This window comes from Accipiter gentilis, chromosome 11 (assembly GCF_929443795.1).
Source record: "Accipiter gentilis chromosome 11, bAccGen1.1, whole genome shotgun sequence".
Lineage (NCBI taxonomy): Eukaryota > Metazoa > Chordata > Aves > Accipitriformes > Accipitridae > Astur > Astur gentilis.
Genome location: NC_064890.1, coordinates 24,445,084 through 24,468,285, shown reverse-complemented (window position 1 = coordinate 24,468,285; position 23,202 = coordinate 24,445,084). Strand labels below are relative to the sequence as shown.

The 23,202-nt window shown below is 38.4% G+C and overlaps 1 protein-coding gene across 9 annotated transcripts in view; it reads right to left on the bottom strand.

Annotated features, from left to right (window-relative positions):
• POT1 (protection of telomeres 1) overlaps positions 1-22,718 on the bottom strand; it is an 83,236-nt gene extending 60,518 nt beyond the window's left edge. Inside the window, exons 1-6 of one of the 9 annotated variants that reach the window (XM_049813909.1) lie at positions 22,616-22,686; positions 22,032-22,199; positions 13,211-13,344; positions 8,820-8,892; positions 7,228-7,319; positions 691-801 (exon numbers count right to left, since the gene is read on the bottom strand). In XM_049813909.1, coding sequence (XP_049669866.1) covers positions 691-801; positions 7,228-7,319; positions 8,820-8,892; positions 13,211-13,333 — 399 coding nt within the window. In that variant the 5' untranslated portion in view covers positions 13,334-13,344; positions 22,032-22,199; positions 22,616-22,686. Of the gene's footprint in view, positions 1-690; positions 802-7,227; positions 7,320-8,819; positions 8,893-9,586; positions 9,729-11,011; positions 11,198-13,210; positions 13,345-13,677; positions 16,499-16,533; positions 16,716-21,950; positions 21,962-22,031; positions 22,200-22,615 lie in introns of those variants that run through there. The other 8 variants (XM_049813915.1, XM_049813910.1, XM_049813913.1 and 5 more) reach the window with 8 other exon arrangements.
• Positions 22,719-23,202: the final 484 nt, after the last annotated feature.

Here is a 23,202-nt window from a genome sequence, read left to right as displayed (position 1 = left end):
GGCTTAAAAAGGGTAGCAAATGTTTCTTGAAGCAAAGACACAGGGGCTTCAACAAACATGTACTGCTGACGCATTACCACAGACAAATAGAAGCAGCAGCAGAACAGGGTATCTCCACTCCTATACCTCAACAGATGGAAGCATTTAAGATAAACAGTATTCAGGTGAGAATAGTATAAAAGAACAAAGGAAAACCCCTCAGAAAAAAGGGGTGTAATACTCTTCTAAAAATTAAGAATCTAGGAAGCCATGTATTTTAAAAGCAAAGTGTAATGATGTGAATTAAAGCAGTACAAAGTCATAGACCAGAGAAAAGTAAAAATGATAGACCTAAGACCACTCATGCACCCTCTACCTTGTCTGCATTACTGCATTGTGTTATGCATGAAAATGGTTTAAACAGCTCTAGGGATCTATCTAAAGCCAACTAAGGTCAAACTTCTGCACTCAACGAGTAGAAATTTACCTGGGAGGCCTGACATAATTTGGGTCTTGCATGGTTAGGGTTATTATAAAATTGTATACATACAAACGTGTCCTGATTGTTTCCTGATGAACATGCGAAAATAATCTGTAGCACTCCAGATTCTAAAAGATTGTATTGTGTTTTTTCTGCTGTAAAGCAAAATTTTAATTGGAGATTTAATTTGGAGAAAAAAAAAAGGTAAAAAAAGTTGGGTACCCACGTACATAAATGGCCGATCCAGCTTCTTCAGACAGCTCTAAGTGGCAACCATGTCTACCATCCAGTCCCGCTGTAGGTGATTTTGCCAACTTATATCCTGCAACTATAAAGGTGTCCTATGGAGACAGGGTGATAAACAGATGATTACATAGGCTGTATCACGAACTCTTATTTTAAGAGTATGTGATGTGAAATTTCATCCTAAAGTCTCAACACTTTCAAGAAACAAAAATCCTGAACAAATTCTAAGCACTGCCTTTAAGTTTCTCTTTTTAGTTTTTCTACCCATGGAATTCATATTTCCAATCAATGCCAGCAAGCTTTTTTTTCAAATTCTGCTAAAATTGTCACACTCTTGATGCTACTGTGATGGAGTGCTAATTTTGACAAGGCCTAGAGGGGAAGAGTCACACTGAATAAAGCAAAAGAATCATTACCCTTCAAATATCCTGAAGACTGACTCCTTTCTGGGTAAGCTTAACTAAGCTAGAAAAGGAATCACACATCGGATCAGCAGTGACAAAACAATCTTTTCTCAGAGCTTATTTCTTACTGAGTTACAATTGCACTTTGAAGAGACTCTCCTTGTAGATACTTTCTGTTTTGGTTGGATCAACATCTTCCAGTTTCTTCCTTAAGGGTCAAATAGGTAAGTCAATCAATAGGTAGGTTTCTGGTAGCAAAAGAGACATTACAAACTTCCCTGGAGTCACTCCTGAGATTCTGGCACAGGAAGCAATTGCATTCACAACTGCACTTTTACTTTGGTATAAAGTTCCTCAGACACCAGAAAGTAAACAAGCAAAGGATTATTTAAGGGATAAATGATTTAAGTCTCTGCAGCAGCTCACCTTTTCAGTAGTAACCTTACAAAAAAAAAAAAAAAAAAAAAAAAAAAAAAAAAGGTGGGGGAGGAGAAGATCGAAAATACATATAGGAGATAGATATGATAAGAAAGGTATCTGACCAAACAAAGATAATGCTGGGAACTCTGATACAACATAAAGCTCCTTTATAGTCAGCTCCTTTGGTACCAGAACTGTATAGCAGGGCTGTACCAATGTGATCCATTCCAATAAACATATTAGACTCGGAACCCCATTTCTATTCAACCTTCTACCAAAGGCACTTCCATAAGCTTTTACTGAATGACTTTTGTTCATGTGTTGATTGGATTACAACAAATAAAGACTGTTCTGATTAAAGTTGACAGTTTTTGCTATTTCAGCAATATAATAATGCTACTCTAAATGATTTAAGATACAAAATCTTAATGTTTTGTGCAAGAAAAAGAAAGGCTGCTAGCTTAAGTGACAGTGATATATTTAGCTATTAAAGGATTTGCCAAAAAAAAAAAAATTACTGCAGAAAACATAAGTTTGATCAGACAGTTTAATACACAACAAAACTACTTAGGTCATCATGATTTTCAGGTAGTGTCATAAATGGGAATAAAATGTATATTTTGACTAAAAGATAATATGTAAATAACCTACATGTAAGCCATACACAGAGCTAAGTTAAAATCGGTCAAAATGATTAGACAACTCAGCATTCCTTGCATCTGGAACCCACTGCCCTGCTAACATACATTAAAGTTGTTTCAGTCTTTCCAGATACAAACACATGCTTCAGGAAACTCAGCTATTTTGCAGAAGCTATGTGTTAGCACGTCTTTCCTTTCACTGTTGCTGATGCTACTCATGGTGTTCCTTCAAGAGTGCAATTAACCTTCAGCTAAAAATCTATGCCCTACTATACATTATTCCCATTTCAGCATTTTATGATTGCAGGCTGCACACAACTCTGGGACTTGGTTGCTGAGTCAGGGTTGGAGCTCTGTACAGCTGACTTGACTTGTCCTGTTCTCCTGTGTCAGAAGGAACTTTAGAATTACACAAACTAAAACCTTTACACAGGTTGATAACAAATGGAAACTTTTTTTGTGTATAATGTTAGATCATTGGTGATTACTCTTATGTAATATGCAATGTGTAACATGGGACTCAAAACACACCTGTGAAAGGACTATGCAATTTCAATGAGGAAAAAAGACAGCACTAACTCAAAATCTAGTTTTACACGTAGAAAGAACAGGTATAGTCTCAGATTTGTTACAAATCATAGTCAACTTTGACAGGTTGTGACTCACAGTTTCTAAACATGTAAAAACTTAAACAAGGTTTGCACAGTGCTTTGAAATTTAATGCTATATTAGTTTTCAAAAATAGATTAGTTTCCATTTCACCTTTAGCTAAAAGCAGTTATTAGAAGTTCTCTTATAATTGGCTTAGGAATCAAAGCAGTTTACATAAATTGGTGGATTTTCATGTCAACAGACACGTATTATATTGCATACATACACAAACTGTATGAATCAACCAACAATTTTAAACAGCAAAAAGAAATCCTACTCCCCTCATTCAAAAGAAGTGAGAAATAAAGGAAAGAATATTTTCCCTATGGTTATTTTGTTACAGAACCAGAAGACTCTCAGGAGATAACAACAACATCGTTATTCACATTTTTGGGAATAGCCTGCTCCTCCCCCCAGGCAAATTAGCTGAAGTTGTTACAGTATGGGAAGTACGATACGGAAATCTACAAAACTGTGAAGTTTGAAATTGTAAGCAGCAAACAAAAAGTATTGGACCTTACTGAAGTAATCCTTTAATGGATAAAACTTTGTTTTTTTAAAAATTAAATCTACTTCGTAACTGCCAAATTGCAACTCTGCTAGTTTCAGAAATCATTCTGTTCCCTCAGATTCTTCCAAAATTAAAATCTCATTTGAGACATGTGGAAAGTACCATGAAGGTTCAGTTCACTGGTGAAGACCAAATACTGGTTTCAGCCCACTCTGGCTGCCTAAGGGTTGTTGCCTGTGGCTTGTGGTTTCCTACTCAGCTCTTTAGTACTGATCTTTCTATCTTCTAATTGCTGCTTAGGGCCTTGTTCAAGATTTGTATTTTTATCAGGACAATAAAACTGGTTTGTTCTTTGATTCTGCAGCTTGTATATTTAGCAAATTAGTTCAGGAACTTCCCATCCTGGATTTGCTGTCAAAATTCTGTGGAATTGAGAAATTTGTATACTGTCACTTCTTATTTTATACATATCTGACAGCTGTAAAAGATAATTCTGCCCTAAACAGACTAAACAGATTTTGCTGATCTTCAAGACATGTTTCTCTGTTTAACATGGCATACGACAAACACTAAAACAAGGCTTGGATACAGAGCAGAATCCAATATAAAATGGAATACTCTGACCTACACACCTTACCACCCAGTCCAAAGCCCCTCTGTGTTGTTCCCTCAAGGTCACATGTATCAAAGAGCTGAAAAGGGCCATGCACCAATTTTGAGGTCTAATTAATAGCACAATCTCTAAACCGTCTCTACTAAAAGGATCTAGGTAATTTTTATTCCTTATGGCTAAATTAATTTGAACGAATTCTGTGACACCTTTCCTTCACAGTCAGGAGGTGTGACTGACCTTTCCTTCACATAACCTATGCCGGTTGGAGGAGACACTAGATGTAAATAGAGGAAGATGTCCTATAGAATTTCTTTTTCCTCACACCGAGACTTCTATTTAAGAGACTACACACCACAGATAATGTATACTTCCCAAGACCTACCACCATGCTGTCAAAGCCAGCACCTTTTGCTGGAAAATGTTTCTTATACTCAGTGATTTCTTCAAAAACAAAGTTTTACCCTGTTCAGTTCATGACACATCTACTGATGGAAGCCATGTGGTAAACGATGCCAGAAAAAAAATCCTCAAAGTACAAGGAATCACATTGCTAAGCAAGACTTCTGAAGTATTTTACATATTCATTAAAAATATAGCATGCATTTTAATACATATTTAATTATTATTGTTAATATTATTTATCATTATTAATTCAATATTTAACAAAACAAATTATGTGACTGGAAAAAAGGCAAGGTAAGAGTGACAGAGAGAAGAGTCTACAAAGATATATCCCAGCATCTTTTATCTCCATGGGAAGTTTTCACCTCTACATGATCCTGCATTTTTTTTTAAATGCTGCACTAGGTGACAACTATAACTTCAAATAAATTTCTTCAACTATTCACTAAACATTTATAAAACTGGTATTTTTTTAGCCTTCCTTTTTAGGGATAAATTTCACTCTCAGTCAGTCTGTCCAACATGTTCTGTAACTTCCAAATCTCTTTACTGACTTCAATTAAAATTTGCAAAGTGATAAAAATCTCAAGACAGTTCATGTGTTGAAAAGAGAGAAACACTAAACTTTTTTGGGGGCAAGATACTTTTATTTTACCCATTTGAAGAGGCAGCCAGTGTATGTCACCTGCAGTTTGAGGATTGTCTACATGGTAAAAGCAATAATTAAACATTCAGTTCCTTCTCTCTCACTTATACATATTCATCAAATCCATATTAATTTAGTCAGATTAACAATGTTGAAGACACAGGGATACAAAAGTTTTCAGTATCTCAATATTTATAAGCACATAATTAGCAGCTTTGGTCCCATACACCTCGAACTGATGCATGCATCTTTGAAGCTGATACAATTCAGGGTGTAAGCTAATATCTAGAAACAGCAAGATCACTCTCAAGGAATATAAATAGATCTTTCCCTCTAAAAAAAAACCCCAAAACCCAAACAGCTGGGAACCAAGCAAAAGTCATTTAACCTTAGGTAGAATTACATAAAAAGAATACACATGTCTCTGAACTGAAATTAAAATGTTCCATAAATTCAGAGCAACTTGGACTTTAAGTGATATTTTGATGACACGCCCTGAGGTCTGCTATAATTTTTACCTTTTTCAACATATAGATCACCAGAGTTCAGGTGTACGAGTCCATTTCAGCTGAAAAATCCTGACAGAATTCTAACTAAGCCATTGCCATTACCATATTTACGAAAGCCTTTAACTTTTGTACATAAAAAATAATTCTAATTACATGAAAACAAAGCCCTATTTTCTCCACTAAATAACTTTCCATCTTTTTCATGGAGAAACACTTTTTACCAAGGCCCATAGTGACAGGACAAGGGGCAATGCTTTTAAGCTGAAAGAGGGTAGAGTTTAGATTAGACATAAGAAGAAATTCTTTATGTTGACGGTGGTGAAACACTAGAACAAGTTGTCTAGAGAAGTTGTGGACGCCACCTCCCTGGAAGTGTTCAAAGTCAGGTTGGATGAGGCTTTGGGGCAACCTGATGTAGTGAAAGATGTCCCCCTGCCCATGGCAGGGGGGTTGGAACTGGATGATACTTAAAGTCCCTTCCAGCCCAAACCATTATATGATTTAGTGTGAATTTATATAACAAATGAAAAAGCACTAACATGAGCTCATAACATATTGTACACTAACTTTAATTTGATATCTGGCTAATATTAAAATGTCAGCAAACTGACATGCAATCTAATAAAAAATATTAAGCTGAAGTAATTGTTTTCAGCTTGTTTTCCTTCTTTAGTTGCAACACATTGTCTCACAAACTTGTAGGGTGACTTGTTAACGTCCTTTACCCTGGTGCTAATCAAACTAAGCTCTTTTCTCTAATTAAGCAAGACACCAGCACCCAGCCAATAAAGAAGACTGTGTAGGTAGTTTTGAATTAATTTAAAAAAAAAAAAAAAAAACAACAAAACTTTCAGGGTAACTTTTTAAAATCGATTTAATTCTAAAACCTATCTTATCAAATGGCAATAGACATTCAAATTATGAATATAAATGGATGACACCTTGTCCTGGTCTCGGCTGGGATAGAGTTAATTGTCTTCCTAGTAGCTGGTAGGGTGCTATGTTTTGAGTTCAGTATGTGAAGAATGTTGATAACACTGATGTTTTCAGTTGTTGCTTGGTAGTGTTTAGGCTAAAGTCAAGGATTTTTCAGCTTCTCATGCCCAGCCAGCGAGAAAGCTGGAGGGGCACAAGGAGTTGGGAGGGGAGACAGTCAGGGCAGCTGACCTGAAGTGGCCAACGGTGTATTCCATACCATGGGACGTCCCATCTAAACTGGGGGGAGTGGGGGCAGGGAATCACCACTCGGGGACTAACTGGGTGTCAATCAGCAGGTGGTGAGCAATTGCCCTGCACATCATTTGTACATTCCAATCCTTTTATCATTACTGTTGTCATTTTATTAGTGTTATCATTATCATTATTAGTTTCTTCTTTTCTGTTCTATTAAACTGTTCTTATCTCAACCCACGAGTTTTACTTCTTTTCCTGATTTTGTCCCCCATCCCAATGCGGGGGGGGTGTGGGGGGGTGGGGGGGGTGGAGTTAGCAGCTGCATAGTGCTTAGCTGCTGGCTGAGGTTAAACCACAACACACCTCTATCATCAAGATTCATACATAAGCAAATACTTTTTGGGTTTTTTCTAGTTCATATTTATAGAATTGAACTGAATGAATAGGCTACTTCTAATTTTGGTGATAGCTATGCAAAGACAAGATAAGAAGTCAAAATACATCCGTGGAAAACAATTCCTGAAATAAGAAAAAATATATATATATTTTACCCCATGGTGTATAATTTTTGCACAATCTTCTGCCATTTTTCCATGTATTAAAATATTGATGCTGTTGGTCCGTGAACACAAGTTATCCAAACCTAGAGGAAAAAAAGCAGAAGCGATTCCAATCACCATACTTTCTCCAAAACAAAACAGCAATGGGAAGAGTTTTCCAAAATAAATTTATCTACGGAGTCTAACACTTTTCATTCCAATTAATCTACAAACAGAAAATCTTTTCAAATAGTTATACAACTGCTTTTATGTGCTAACTATAGGTATATCAAGCAGAATATTGTTCATAAGAGGACCATTTGAGATGTGCACGTCGTACATCAGTGTACATCAAAAAGAAATGACAGTTTTCCGCTTGGACAATTCAGTGTATAGTGTTAGGAAGGAAATATTATCCAGTCATATTTGATTTTTTTACCTTAACACAGATCATATTGTGGAACTACACAAACTGGAGATACTCCAGTACATAGACATATCAATAAATAGCCTTCCAGGAGGACTGAAGCAGAAATTATGTTGTTATTTTTAAAAAGTTTTCTACCTTTTACTGTTTCAAAAACCATGCTAATGATTTAGATGCGCAAACTATTTTTTGAGGCTGTGGAGAATGTGCAGAAATTCTCAGCCCTCCTTAACAGCCACATGAAATTAGCAAGGCTCAAGGAAGTTTTGCATCCCTCTTTGGGAACCCTGAAACCAGCAAGGAAACTGATGCAGGTCCCATCAACTTCATTCATCTGTACTAACACCAGTCACAAACAGGTATCCTCAGGTAGGATCTGTATCCCCCCAGCCTGCTATTTGGTCACAGTCACAGAATTTGTAGAATCAGGAAGGCTCAGAGGGAGCAAGTGATGATTATCTAACCAGTGTAAGGAAGGAGCTGAGAAGAAAATGGAAAGAAATAGAAAGTTCCTCAAATCCAACATAGATTCCTTATTAGTGACATCCTCCTCCTTCCTGGCTGGAGGGGGTGATGAACTTTGGACTTAAAAGGGACATATTATTTTTTTGTATCACTTATTACATGATGAACAAGTTAAGTCTTTCAATGTGTGTCTACTGATACTCAAATACCTGAGCAATCAGGTGAAATTCCATTTTTTAACTGCTTAGATTAAAACAGAATGAAATATGAATATTTTGCTCCTAATCAAGATACTGACCTATATTAAACGTCCAGTTACACAGGAAGTGTATATACTATGTACACTATATGCATATACTGTGTATATTATATGGTAACTATTAAGTGTGCATTTTTCTTAGTCCTTCTTTATGACAAGCAGTTTAAAAATACACCATTAAAGCTGTACATATAGCTAATGCATTTCCAGGACAGTATTTTAAAAGATTCAGTCTACTGAAATATAAAGACTGTATTGTTTCCATTACCTTACCTGGCATAAGTCTAAAATAATCTATTTTTGTAGAGAATGAACACTTTTAAAGAGTATTTTAAACATAACCTTTTACTGAACACTAAAAAAGCAGGTACTAGTGACGTAATAACATGATGTCAGAAAAAGTGTCAAGAAGTTCAACAGAATAAATTTAAAATGTATACTTAAATGCAGTACCTTGAAGAACAACCTTGAAAAAGTCTGTCCCATCTCCAAGCTTTGTTAGTGGGTAGGAAAGAGCAACTATTCCCTAAAAAGTAAAAAATAAATAAATAAATAATGTGAACTAAGACTACACACATCTATGTTACTGAAACACTGATAACGGCTAAAACACCTGTAAGCTAAAAAAAATGTAGAATTGAAGTGATAAGTGCAAATTACCATCTGAATTCTTAAAAAAACCCAAAACCCAAAAACCCTAACCAAAACTGCTAAAGACAGCATTGAAGAGCAATATTCTTAGGATACAATAAAGGTAATATTACATGTCAATACTACTTAGATGCTACTGACTAGACGTTGAGCTTAAACACTGAAATAGTAGTTACAGAAGTACCTTTTGCTAGTTACAGTAAAAGCACAAAGGCTACAGTTTTAGCACAAAACCTGAAAGGCAGCTAAAAAGGTAGGGTCAAAGGTCAAAATCTTAAAAGATGCAGCAATTTCTCCAGAAATATTGGCAAAGGATTACAAGATAAATATCAAAACAAAATCATCGTCAAGAGATAAAAGATGTATATGAAGCTAAATAATCTTCTCTGAAAATAAAAAAACTGTACAGCTGGGAGAACTGTATTACAAAGTTTTGAAACTGTAGTAACCAGTTAGTTTGTCAATAATACAAATGGTCTAAAAGATGGAAAGGTTCTATTAATTATGTAAAAATACTCCCTTTATAGTGAAGTTAAAGTTACAATGAAGCAAAAATCACAGGCCAGCACCTTCAGTTATGTTAACACCTCTTTGGCACAAATGTGTTTTGTTAGAATGATGATATCTCATCAGATAAGGTTCTCCTTCAACAGTAGCAAAAATGTCAGTCAAATATATTCTTCCACAGTATGGCAGGTAAAGCACTGTATCCTTCTCAAGGATAAAAACACAGAAAATGGTTCAATAAAGAAAAATACAAAAATTTGAAAACAGACTCTATAAAGTGTTGAAGAGTACTACACAGACAGCACAGAAAATAAAATAAAAGGTTTCTTGTAAAAAGACAGCAGAAACAATCTGTCTATAAATGCCCAAAAGCAACATTAAGAGGATTGTCAGGTAAATCATAATGATTTTACAGTACACTATTCAGTGGGAAGCTTGACTTAAATGTTAGTAAAGACCTCTTAAACCAAATTAGGATAAAATAAACAGCAGTGAATTGTTACTGTAGAGAATTTTCAGAGTAAAATTAGTCCTAGAACATGTTAGCTGAGGAGGAATCTAAATCAAATTCAACAATTTATTTTACTATCTGTTTTATAAAGAAATACTAATACTCCACAAATCATCCTTTTCCAACCCAAAGTATATTTTAATTTTATTACACTAAACAAATAGCCATGATGAATTAAATTTAACATGTACCATACTGCTTTATTGCTTTCCAGACAAATGCTTCATTTAAGACCAAAATGAAGGTCATTCTAGGACCATATGTTTTTAACAGGCAAGTTCCTCCTTCTCACAGGGAAGACTAATGAGTTTTGTAAGGAGACTTAAGTATCAAAGACTTATTTTAACAATCAGCATCTGCAGAATAATGTTCTGAGATTTGTCCATGAATATTTACAGAAAGGTTTGTTTTCAAAAACCACAACTTTGTTTAAAATTTCAAGTATTATCTACAATCATTATTGCTGAGATTGTTTGTCTAGAACTGTACTCACAGGTAAATCAAATACTCCAGAATTTTTCTTGTAATAAAGTCTTTGCAATGAAACAAAGTTACCTCTGTATTTACATATATATTTCTTCTTACTAAAGAAATTTCAATCTGCACAAGCATGCTATTTAAAAACAGAATAAACCGATGAGGTAGAGACTCTGCTTTCTGACCACTTTTACTTTTTACTTTTCTTTTTACATCCTGCTATCTTCCAATGAGTTTTCAAATTCTTCACTGTAACTGTCTGGCCCCATCACTTTCCTTTGTATCCCAAAAACCTACGCTCTAGTTCTCTTCCTCAGCAGAAATACTACCCACTGCTTTCTCAACGTACCTGAAACTCTTGAGCTCCAAACTTCAACAAAACCCACCTTAGCAAAACCTGCTCACATTCACTCTTCCCCCAGAAATCCTGCACTGTTCATTGAGCCCATAGACAAACTTCTTCCAAAACCCTCCCCATTCCATATGCCACTAGACTCACTCTAAAACTGACTATGTGGAATTCCTCTGGTGAATCTGTCTCCTTCCCTGCCGCAGCCTCATTCCTCAGTCTGGTCCAACAGCTGATTTTCAGATTTGGTTGAGCCTTGCCACAGCAAAATCCAGAGGATGATGAATTAATGGGAGAAGGCATCAAGTTCAGTTAATGGACATCGTGACTGAGGATGTACGGATGTTGCTTGTGCTGTCTTCCCACAAATTTAAATTAAAATTTGTATTGTTCAGAGGGATGCCAGCAAGCAAATAATTTCAGAAGAATGAAAGGACTGAGGCACACAAGCCAGACAGAAGCATCCTGGATGTTTTTTGTTGCTCCTTCCCAGAACTCACTTCAGAAAAATCCTCCTCTCTCCTTCCTCCCTCCTAAGAGTAGGACCTGACCCCTATTTTGGCAGGTCTAGAGTGACCAGTGTGCTGTGCCACCCCTAAGATAACCTAACATCAGTGCATTCTAAGGTTCGCTTCAAGCTCAGCCTGCAGAACTGGATTTTCCTACATATTTAATGGTGCATTAGCACCAGCTTTATCAGCTCTCCAGTTGTACTGTTTTTATGCCAAGCTGTTTTAGTCACCTACTAATCCATGTCAGCAGCAGCATGAAGTTCTCTTAACATAAGGCAGAAGTCTGAGAAAGAGATTCTATGCACTTTCAGCAGTCAGGTATAAAACTGCATGTATGCTTTAAATCATAGCCTGGTGATAATTGTTCTGCTTTCCTAATGGAAACATTTATTTTGGCAGAAACATTTTCTAATTTATAATCCGTTTTTGTCTGCTTCAACATTTCCTTTGTGAACAAGAAGCCCTGTTCTTCCATGTCAGGGGTGCTTGCAGGCATAGCTCTTAAAAGCAGGAGAGCCTATATGCCCTGCAGGTGAATGGGGACAGAAAACTACACCCTGAGGAATAAAACCAGTCTTTACTAGCAGCATTGGTTATTGATGTTTCCATTTGATCCATTACAAGACCTAAGGGAGGCTGGATCATTCTCAATCAAATCACCTCCTATCACACTCTACTGCTGCCTGCTTCCAAAAAGAGCAGTTTTGCTCCTTTGCTTTACCTAATTGCACTACTCCTAGCATCTATTTGACACCATAATGAGCCAGTTCAAAGAGTGAGAGCAGCAGAAAACTGCCCTCTCTCCATCAATATGGATAGTCTTCTGCCAGTTTATTTCTCATGAATGGACTCAATTGCAGGGTCAGATAACCACTAGAGCTGGAACTGGGAATATACAGCTGGGGAAGCAAAAATGTTTTTTTGGATACAGAAAATAATTAGGCCAGTTCAGGTCATATTTTTAAAATATTTGTGCCATTTTTTAAGGATTCAAGCCACCTAATGTTTTCTACAGAATTAGCTTACTTCCCTTCCCCGCCTTTTTTTTTGGTTACAGACTGAAGGCAAGACTGGGATGATGTTCATTTCCTGCCACTTAAGTGTCAGGGATGATTAAAAGGATTTTCAGAACCATTCACAAAAAAAGTTAAACAGGTTAAAAAAGAAAACCCTCAAGAACTGACATTGCATTTTACAGAGTATACTTGTTTTAGGGATGAAAAAAATATTTCCGCATTTCACTAGTACACTAGGATTGTACTTCCAATCTGAAATATATTTGGGATGCTACAGTAAAATATAAATGCACACTTGGTAATGATAAAAACCTAACTGTATCCTGATGCAGGCAGTTGCTACAGAGTCCTCTCTTCATAAAACTGGATACTGCATTGCTTCATACAAGAAAGTAAAACTGCTTCAGAAGTCATTACTCTGAAATCCGATCCTTATCAGAATGGTGGTGCTTATTACTATTTTTTTAAAAACAAAATACCACTTAACCTCCCCCAATCCTTCCATTTTCAGCACAGCCTTCTGCATATTAATGTGTTTATAAATGGGCCCACAGTTTAGAAACTAAGAAAAGAAAACCTCTTATAAAATTTAAGTCTGGCAACGTAAGAGGAAGGGGCAGAACGGTCAATCAATGAAGTCAATAGCAACATGCAACAAAGTTCAACAGGGTCATAATTCTGTGTTGCTTAAAGACATGCAACAGATGCACAAAGAAACACAGCTGCAGCAAGTCACCAACTGAGCTAGAATATGGAGGTCCCTTATAAAAATACCATGAGCTATTTCAAAGTAAACCAGAATTCTTTTATTAGTAAGTTACCTGAAAGTATTTGTTGGTATGATCAAAGCCTTCTCGCAAATGCTTCAAATCCTCCTTCTGCAAATGTCTTGGTAGTAGAGTCTCAGATTTTCCTTTACCTATGTTCAGCAATTGAACAGGCATAGCTGCTTTATCTAAACAAAAATGATAAACAGAGTCCTGAAGCTACTGATCTTATTGAAATCAAGAGTTAATAGAAGCTGCAATTTACTCAGAAGGGCAGTATTCACCTATTTCATAATAAGAAAATTTAATTACGCAATACTAAAAATTTTCAGAGGGATTGGCCTCATCTCTTAGTACCATGAATAGCAGGAAGAGAGAAAGTAGCATTTCCTTGGCAATAGACAACCATCCAAATGAATGCAAACATTCCAAAACACTGCAAATGTCAACAAAATATTACTTTATATATGAATGCAAAGGGTAATGCAAACAATGTGAATATTATATGTACAGAAACGCACATTAAAAACCAAGCAGAGACTTTGAATGACTCCTTCCCCAGCATAGGTCATGGATAATCAATCTCCATATTCAGCTGTTTTCCCTATAAGACAACTTGACTGCATCAAAGTAAAACATCTGCCATTTTAACTTATAATGAACAAAAAATGCTTACGTACAGATTAAAAGATTTGGATTGGTATGTCAAGTAAGGAAAAAATAATAAAATAAGATGGGCATCTACAAATGCTAAACACTGAATGTACTGGAAAAAAGCTAAGATATGTATGACTGTTGTCTACTGTTTGTTGTCACCATGCTAAAAGTCAATGAAATAAATCCTTGGTGATATTTGTTAGAACATTGAGAACTAGAGAAAGGAAGAGTAGTCTATTATAGTGAAGTTACACATTTGAGAAATATAAGTGATCTAGCCGTAAGTAGTTATTGCTATATTTTTTCATTACATGGTCATCTCGTTCTTCTTCAGGTATCTTTTTGTTTGCTGTACAATTTTTATTTAAAGTAGGTATCTATAGAAAAGTCACAGCATTATCAATCTTCTGTTTTCAGTAAGTTTTCATAAGCTAAGCAAAAAATGCTTTCTATTTTCTAAAAACCCAGCTGGCAGTATTATAGCCACAGTCCTAATTTCACACAGGTTTAGCAATTTTATATGACAGTTAAGAACAACAACAACAAAAAGTACTTCCTATACTTTTGGGTGGACATAAGGACATAAAAACTTGGTATCCTACTAACTAAAAGCTTAAACTGTGATTTCATTTCAGTTCAGAAGTGCTTTTTCAGTGCTAGGCAGACCAAATTCTTACAAAATATTCACTTACAATTAAATGGAAATGGGAAGCCATTGCAAAATGGAAAGACCACAGACCATAAGTTATAAGTCAATGCATATAGGTGCAGACACTCAGCAATATTATAGATATTATTTTAAAAAAATAAATTTATTATTCAGAAAAATAAAAATTCCACCTTACTGTCACTCCAGTATCCAAAGATATCCGACTTCACTTATTACTCATGACTATTTCTCTAGTTGTGAATGACCATTGTTTCTTCCTCCCCATACTCCAGGAAACTCCCCAGTGATGTTATTCTTGTCTAACAGATATTGTCAAAAATTCACATTCACTAATGAGAATTCTATAAAATAATATACTTTGGTTCAAGGATCTCTCAGCCAAAAGGACTATACGTAGGATGACTGGCTTTTGTTTTTCTCCTAGTTTCCAATGTACATACCTCTCTTATCGCTTGTTGCAGACAGTGCCTTTTACTTTGTCATATACAGTAGCAAGTGAAAGTTGGCCATAATATACATTAATTTTAAATCTCCAATTCTTAGAAGACCAGTTAACCTTTCACTAGCAATATAAGCTTTTTGTCTTAACATTTAAGAGTTAAAAAGCAGTAATAGCAAAAGAACCTGTGGGTTCTTAAGCTATTTTATCTAGGCAGTAAAGCATGTATTTGAAAGCAAAATATATTTCAGCAAGGCTGATAAAATATCATACCCCAAATAGGAAAAACAGTAGTGCCTAACTTGAGGGTCTTATTTTAAATTGTAGCTTAGACTTTGAAAGCCAGTCCTCATCTACTCCAAAATACTAAGCAGCCCCAAGAATTCATGAGACTCAGGAGCAGGAAAGCAACAAGGCAACACTGCCAGGCATCTTGCCTGCTTACAGTGAATATTCCCCTACTTTACAACGTAAGTAAACAAGCAACTTGTTTCTCTGTAACTTCCTTTCCAGTATGCATGAAATAAGGAGGCCTTACGACATTCAGAAGACACAGAGGCTCCAGGAGGCACTGTTACTCAAAACACCATAGATTTTGAGCAAGAGACATAGCTTACCAAATACTGATGAATAAATTTAAGAGCTTGACTACTAAGAGACGACTCAAAAAGTTTATTACCTGGGATAGGTGCAGAAAGAACTTATATAGGGACAGGTAACTGGACAAGAATTAGCTACAGTTACAAATTATCAACCGTGACCTCAGCAATTATCCGTGTACCATGTTAACCTGTCCCAATTGCAGAGTAGAACACGTTAGCTTACACCTCGAACGAATGACAAGCTTACACCTCAAACAAACAACAAATTTAAGCCTAATTACTTAAGCTTTTGAGAATCTTTTGCCTCATTGAGAATTTTGCTCTTCTGAAACAAACCCAGAACACACAAACAAGATCAAGAACTACCTGGAATGGACAACAGGGAGCTTCAACACATCATAAAACAGAAACAAAATCTCACTTTTTTACTATGGTAAAACTGAAGTATTATCAAATTCAGTTACTTGATATAAACAGTAGATACTAAATTCTTACAAATCTCTAACTGGAATCTCAATACCCTTCTCCTTCATAACATCCAATGTCCAAGGAGCTAGAAAGACATAACATCATCCACAAAATTCGCCAGTAATGTTGTTGACCAAATTTGGTTTCAATGCTGGTACATATTTTTTTTTTGGCCAGGAGGGACTGGAGGGCACAACACATTAATCAAGGGTGAAGCGTCAACATGCATGACATGTTCTTCAGTCCTGCCATAACCTCACCAGTGAGCTGTAAAGCTCCTGTCCAGTGCTTTATACCTTCTGACTGCCCGTGCTATTGTGGTGGGTTGACCCTGCCCAGCCCATAGGCATCCACAGAGCTACTCACCCATCTACCCACAGCAGGACAGGGGAGAGAATGAGAATAGTGAAAACAAAAAAATTCATCAGTCAAGTTAAAGATGGTTTAGTAAGTGAAGGAAAGATGAGGGGGAATAAAACACCACCCCCACCCCCCCCCGCCGAAAACAGGAAAAAAAAGCAATGCAAAGGCAATCACTCACCACCTCCCACAAGCAGGCCCTGACAGTCTCTGATCAATGGCTCCCTTGGAAGACAAAATAAAAAAAAACCCTGTTTTTATTGTTCAGCATGACTCTATATGGTATGGAATGTCCTTTTGGCCAGTTCATGTCAGCTGTCCCAGCTGTGTCACCTCCAAACTTCTTGTCCAACCTCAGCTTACTCACTGGGGGAAAGAGAGGAGGCCTTGGTGCTGTGCAAGCGCTGTTCAGCCACAGCCGAAATACTGGTCTGTCATCAACACTGGTTTAGTTACAAATCCAAAACACAGCACCAAGCATGCTGCTATAAAGACAGCTAACTCCATCCCAGACAGACCCAGTCTATATCTTTAAAATGTATCCAATAGGATACGGTGACACCTCACATACATACTGGAACAGCTTGCAAAGAACTGCAGCCTGTGGGAAGAACCAACATTGGAGAAGTTTGTGAAGGACTGTCTACCGTGGGTGGGACCCCACGCTGGAGCAGGGAAATAGCATGAGAAAAAAGGAGTGGCAGACGCAAAATGTTACGAACGGACCACAACCCCCATTCTCCATCCCTCTGCACTGCTCAGGGGGAGGAGGTATAGAACTCAGGAGTAAAGATAAGCCCAGGAAGATGGGAGGGGTGGGGGAAAGGTGGTTTTAGATTTGTTCTTATTTCTCATTATCCTACTCTGATTTTGTCAGCAATAAATTAGTTTCCCCAAGTTTGAGTCTCTTTTCCCTGTGATGGTAATTGGCGAGTGATCTCCCTCTCCTTATCTCGACCCATGAGCTTTTTGTTGTATTTTCTCCCCTGTCCAGTTGAGGAAGGGGTGACAGAGCAGCTTTGGTGGGCACCTGGCATCCAGCCAGGGTCAACCCACCACAGCACAGAGCTGGGAGGTACAACACGAGACAGATTTCAATCTCTACTTGAGCTGAAAGAGAAGCAAAAGCCTGGTGCAGAGACACAGATGCTGTTCCATCTCTGTTGACTGCTTTAACTAGTGAAATATTAGGAGTTAGAATTTCTATAAAATATCACTAACTGATGCTAAAAATGATGCCTTTATCTGTACGTTTTCAAACATGAACCAGAAGAGCATTATCATTAGCTTACTAGGATTTCAAGCCTTTTTTCAAGTGAAAAGAGCAACTAGAAGTCTCACAAAGCTTTTCACAGTATCTAGTTCACAGTATATTCCAGCAGGATGAGAAGCTGATCTATTCCACCTATAAACAGTCAACTTTCAAAGTTAATCAGCAATATTGATCTTCATCCAGCAACACTATAATCAGCTAGGGAGATGTACAATATAACGGATGAACACTTTTCTTTTTTTTTTTTAATTTCTGTCTGTTACAGTACTTGAGCAATTAAATAGACTTTTCTGGGATTTTTTTTTTTTCCCCACAAAGATGTCTAACATGCATTTTGTTACAATTCAAGCATCATTGTTAAAACAAAACAAAGGAAGGAACTGGGGTTTAAAAACTCATCTTTCTCTGATAACTACCCACAAATTCTGCAGCTTCCTTGCTTTTATTTAAAAAGAGCCTCTGCCATTTATTTCAATGGGACAAATATTCCACATGTGCCTTCAAGGTTACAAAGGAAAATTTCTAAAAAAGAGCCATAAGTAGGCTGATGCAGTGGGATCTGCCCATATTACTTACTTACTGACTGTAGAATCCTACAATTTAGGACATTTGTGTAAATAACATTCAGGTAGAAAACAAGATTTTTTTTTTTTTTTTCCCCCAGATCTTAAACCTCTGTACATACGAAACGAAGGTCATGCATTTTAACTGCTAACCACTGAAGCTCCCAGATTCTTGTTCTCTGCAATTAAAAAACAAAGACATGAGTATCCAGCTCTCAGAGCTATAAAAGTAAATTTTCAAAACCAAACTCATAACAGCGCTGGCTTCCCAAATGTACATGAAGCTATCTTTAGTGCTGTCCTTGGTGTTGACAGCTCTCCTGAATAGCAGCTAAGCGAAAATAAGTCTGTCAAGTATCTTTGTTGTTCTCAAAAGGCTGACTTCATAACACTGACAAGAGTCATTCCAACTTGAGTCTGCTGCTCAAGAAGTCTGTATGTGGCGTAAACAGAGCTATTCATAAGGATGGGTGGTTAAAAAATAAAGAGGGTGCAAGAAAGGTAGACAGCATCATGGGACACTCCTGGAACAGGAGGGACACACAACACACACACAGAGTAGAAGGAAAAAGGCAGTGAACTACAAATACCTTTTGCCTTCCAGTGGCTGAAAGTGACAAAAATATGGAGAGTGACGAAAAAGCTTAATAATTTTAACAAGAAAAAAATTATATGAAAGGATGTACACTGTATGAGAACCCACAAGTAACACCCTGGAAGAGAAGGCGATATATATCACTTGCTTAAGCAAGTGAAATATAACACTGAGGATGACTATACACTGAACTTTTATGTGTTGCTCTGCCCTATCCTTGATTTTCTACCTATGAATTTTCTAGGCCTTAAATTTCTGACAGTGGAACAATCTACTACAACACAGTAGTTTTATCTTTATTGCCTACAGAGTATTAACATGTATTCCAAAAGCATAAAAACCATCTTAAACCACAGTACACCAGAAAACAATTCCCTAGTAGAAATGGTTTTGAGCAAGGGTTAACATTCAACAGAAATAAGCAGTCATTGTAGATTTTTTTTGTTCTGGAATGAGGACTTTATTCCATCAAAATATTGCAGTCACAGAATGGCTCTATCTCTAGGTCCAGATGCAAGACAAACATTCCTATAATATATCTGAAGGACTTTACCTCACCTTTCTCACTTGCAGCTTGACAGTTTAAACATCCACAGACCTGAACTGGGCAGCTAGGTATGGTCTGTGGTGCATGCACAAGAAACAGGAAAAGCTTTCAGGCTCACAGTCTTTTCATCAGCTCACACAGAAAGCAAAATAATTAGCATTTCAATTTAGGTGCAGCACACCTCAGATACAAGCTCTGAGAGCCTGGTAACTTCAGAGTTTAAGACAAAGTATACACCCAAAGTCTTATGCACTTACAGAATCAGACAGTGGCTCTACAAGAGGTTTAAAGACTGTAATTTTTGAGCTTTGCACTGAAAAATAGTGTAGTAGGAAGAACCTGACCATTAAAGTCTTTTTGTGAAAGCCTTGCATCTTTTTTCACTAGGTTTTTTAAACTTTCATTATAATTAAAAAAAAATAAAAATCTTAAATTATGTTTGGAAAAAAACCCACCAGAATTTAAACTCTCTGATTAGCTGTATCACCCTTCAGTGCACACTGAAAATCATTAAGAAACCAGAGGCTGTAGTTGCAAGTGAAGTTACCACCACACAGCCACAAACAATACAGAACCTTTGACACGAACACCAGCGCAACGTGACTGAAAGACAGGAACAAAAGAAAAATAAGCCACATAGGAAAGGCAAATTTGTTCTTATCATCAAGACAATTCATCACTGTTCCTCCCCTTCCTCCATGCTTCTCTAAGCAATATTAAATAGCCAAATTTTGTTTAGCAATTAACATAGTGAAGCAGTACAAAGTTTCTAAAAGATTTCAGTACAAAAAGCTGCAGGTAGCAAGCTCAGTATGCAAAAATGTTCTCACAGGCTGTCAATGTTAAACTAAAGATACCAACATGACTTATAATAGTCTAAAGCCCCAGGGAATGTTCTGGCCGTGGAAAATATCTTATTAGCCATGACTGATGGACCAAGTCAACCTCCTGTTAGAACCAGAAATCACTCCATGTACTTTCTGAATATACAAGTTACTGAATTCTTTTGAACAAGGAGAACCTCTAGGATTCAGTGAAGATCAACTGAACTTTCACAGATTATAACAAATCCGAAGAAAACTCATTTTACTAGTAATGGAGTGATGTCCCATAGACCTCATATATCCGAGGCCACATGAGGAAAAGTAATGTAAGGAAAACAGGGTAATGACAGTCAGAGTTAATATCTTGGGTTTTTTCCTCCCAGATCAAAAGAAACAAGCATTTTATGGAAAAGGACAAAGAGATCACAAAGCAAGACTTTTCCCTATTGTCTTTATTTGATGGATAAATCCACCATATTTTTCTTCCATCATGTCTAGTTCTCTAAAACATTACAATTCTGCTATTTCCTTCCAAAGAAAATCATCGAGGCGTATGTAAAAGGCAAAAATAAATTAAAAAAAAAAAACAACAAAAAAGCCTGAGCCCCTAATAGCACCCTAAATTACAAGTAAGATGCAAGACAAGCTTTACCACTTTTAGTTCATACTGCCAAGAAATTTAAAATATGAACGAACTACTCTAGTTCTTACTACAACAAATGGACTATTCTTCTGTAGCCTCCTCTAGAACACAACTTTTCTTCAAGAACTAATGAGAGATTAGATTTGGAGCAGAAAAGCAAAGAAAACACAAGAAGTGAGGGTTAAATTGGAAAGATTACTCCTTTCTCTACAACCCAGAAATACTTCAGTGACACATGAAAATGACATAAAGGGGATTAATGTCAGTTTGGGAAAAGGAAGCTGTAGCAGTCAGAGGCATGAGGAGATTCCTTATCTAGCAAAGCAGATGCTACTTGAAGAGACATGTAAACTCATTCTCCAGATCAAAGAATAAAACACATGATTGTGTAGACCTCTGGAGGAAACCTCACCAAAGTTTCATGAAGAATGAAGGAATAGCCAAAAGCATCAGCACCTTATTGATTTAGTCAGTCAAAATGGTGGCTAACTGAAGCCCCTGTAAACACAAACACTAGGCAGTGCAATATTTGGGCTAACTGCGCAAGTTAAAACAATCATGAAATAGGTAATGTCTCACTTTAAATGCACACACATATGTAGACACAGCCATACACTCTTTGTATAGTTTATGCGAAATTTTCTCATAAGAATGAACATTCACACCATTGAACAAAGCAGACAGTACAGAACTACCGCAAACTCAACCTGCAATCATTCACAAGAGAAAACTTTTGTCATACAGCAGTCTTAATGAAATCAAGAGGGCCATTCATAAAGAACAAGACCTGTAGTCTACAATTTTTGTAATAGTCTAATCTTGTAACTTATGATTTTCTTGAGAATTCTCAGGAGGAGAAAACACTATGTCAGCTAACTAAAACAGAAGGAGAAACTGAGTCAGCAGCGTGACACATCTCATTCCCTTATCTGCAAGGCTTCAGCTGCTGTTGCTGCAGATCTTCAGGCACTTATCTTCTAGAAATAAGTCCTAGGCTATTCATACTCTTAATACCACAGCTGGTACTTATTTTCACTAGAACACAACTAGAAGTCTCAAAAAGCCCGAACGCAACCCAAAATCTCCTTTACTAATTTCAGGTTAAAATTTACTAATCTGATATTGTGCAAAGGAGGCCACAATCAAGCGTTACCTGAGGAAAATGGATTCTTACACTGCCATTATCTCAACCACATTTCAGCTCTAGAAAGCAGTCACCCACTGCAAAACAGACCTCAGGAAGAGAGTGCTACAAAGCAGATCCTTCCAGGAGGTGAACTGCAATCCCTTCAGAGAGCCAATCCAGCAATTACAAGAAGCTGAGGCCTTTAAAGCTTAAGAGCTTAGATGTGTTAGCACAGGCGTATTAACAACAAAACTTTCTTCTCAGTACACTCGGTGCCTGCAAAGGAAAGGGAAGGGAAGGTCAGGTCATTTCTAATGCGGAAAGCGCTGTGTTTGTCAAGGCGGGGACTCAATTCCCGTAGCAGAGACCATGTGCACGGTAGCTCAGGGAGGGAAGGAAGGACGGCGCAAGCCACGACTGAAGGTCTCACAGTGCAAAGCACAGCCTGGCAAAGCGCCGGGGCGGCCCAAGGCAATGGCACCGGCTCAGCTCGCCGGGGCGGCGGCGACGGCCCCGAGGCCAAGTCGAGGCGGCGGGGTCTCCGAGCTACGAGAGACCCCCTTTCTCTTCCACCGCCGGACCGCCCGCCCCCTGCCCTCAGCCCTACGGAAGGAGCAGAGCATCCCGCCACGCCTCGCTCCTGTAGAGCGGCCGCCGGGGCCGCGGAGAGCGGCCCGCAGGCCCGCCGGTACCTGTCTCCGAGCGCGGGGCGCGGACCCACAACCGCCGCCGCGGCCACCACGACCACCAAGCTCACTTCCGCCCGCACTGCTCGCCTGCCGCCCACCGAGCATGCCCGGGCGGCCCGCGCATGCGCAGCGACGGCACCAGCCACTGCGCCCGCCCGGCCGGCCGTTGGCCCTGCCAGGGGGCGGAGCGAGCATGCGCTCTGCGGGGGCGGAAGGCGCTGCCCTCCCCGGCTGCCCGGGCAGAGGCCGGACAGGGAAGGGCCGGCCGCCGGGCCCGGCCCCCTGCCCCGCGGTGGGGCGGCGAGGCCCGCCAGCCGCCGTGCCGGTGCCGGCCCCGGCCCCGGCCCCGAGGGCGGCTTCCTCCCGGCCTTCCCCCACCTCCGCTCGGGCCGCCGGGGAGGGGAGGGAAGGGGAGGGGAGGGGAGGGGAGGGGGGAAGGCGCGGGGTCAGCGCCGTCTCCCAGCCCTCTCGGAAGGGGGGGCCCGGTGCCGGCAGGGCCCGGTCCGGTGCTGGGCAGCCGGCGATACGGGGATGCCGCGACCCGGTTGGGGCGCACTTAAAAGCTGTCACCTGTAGAAGGTTAAAAAATA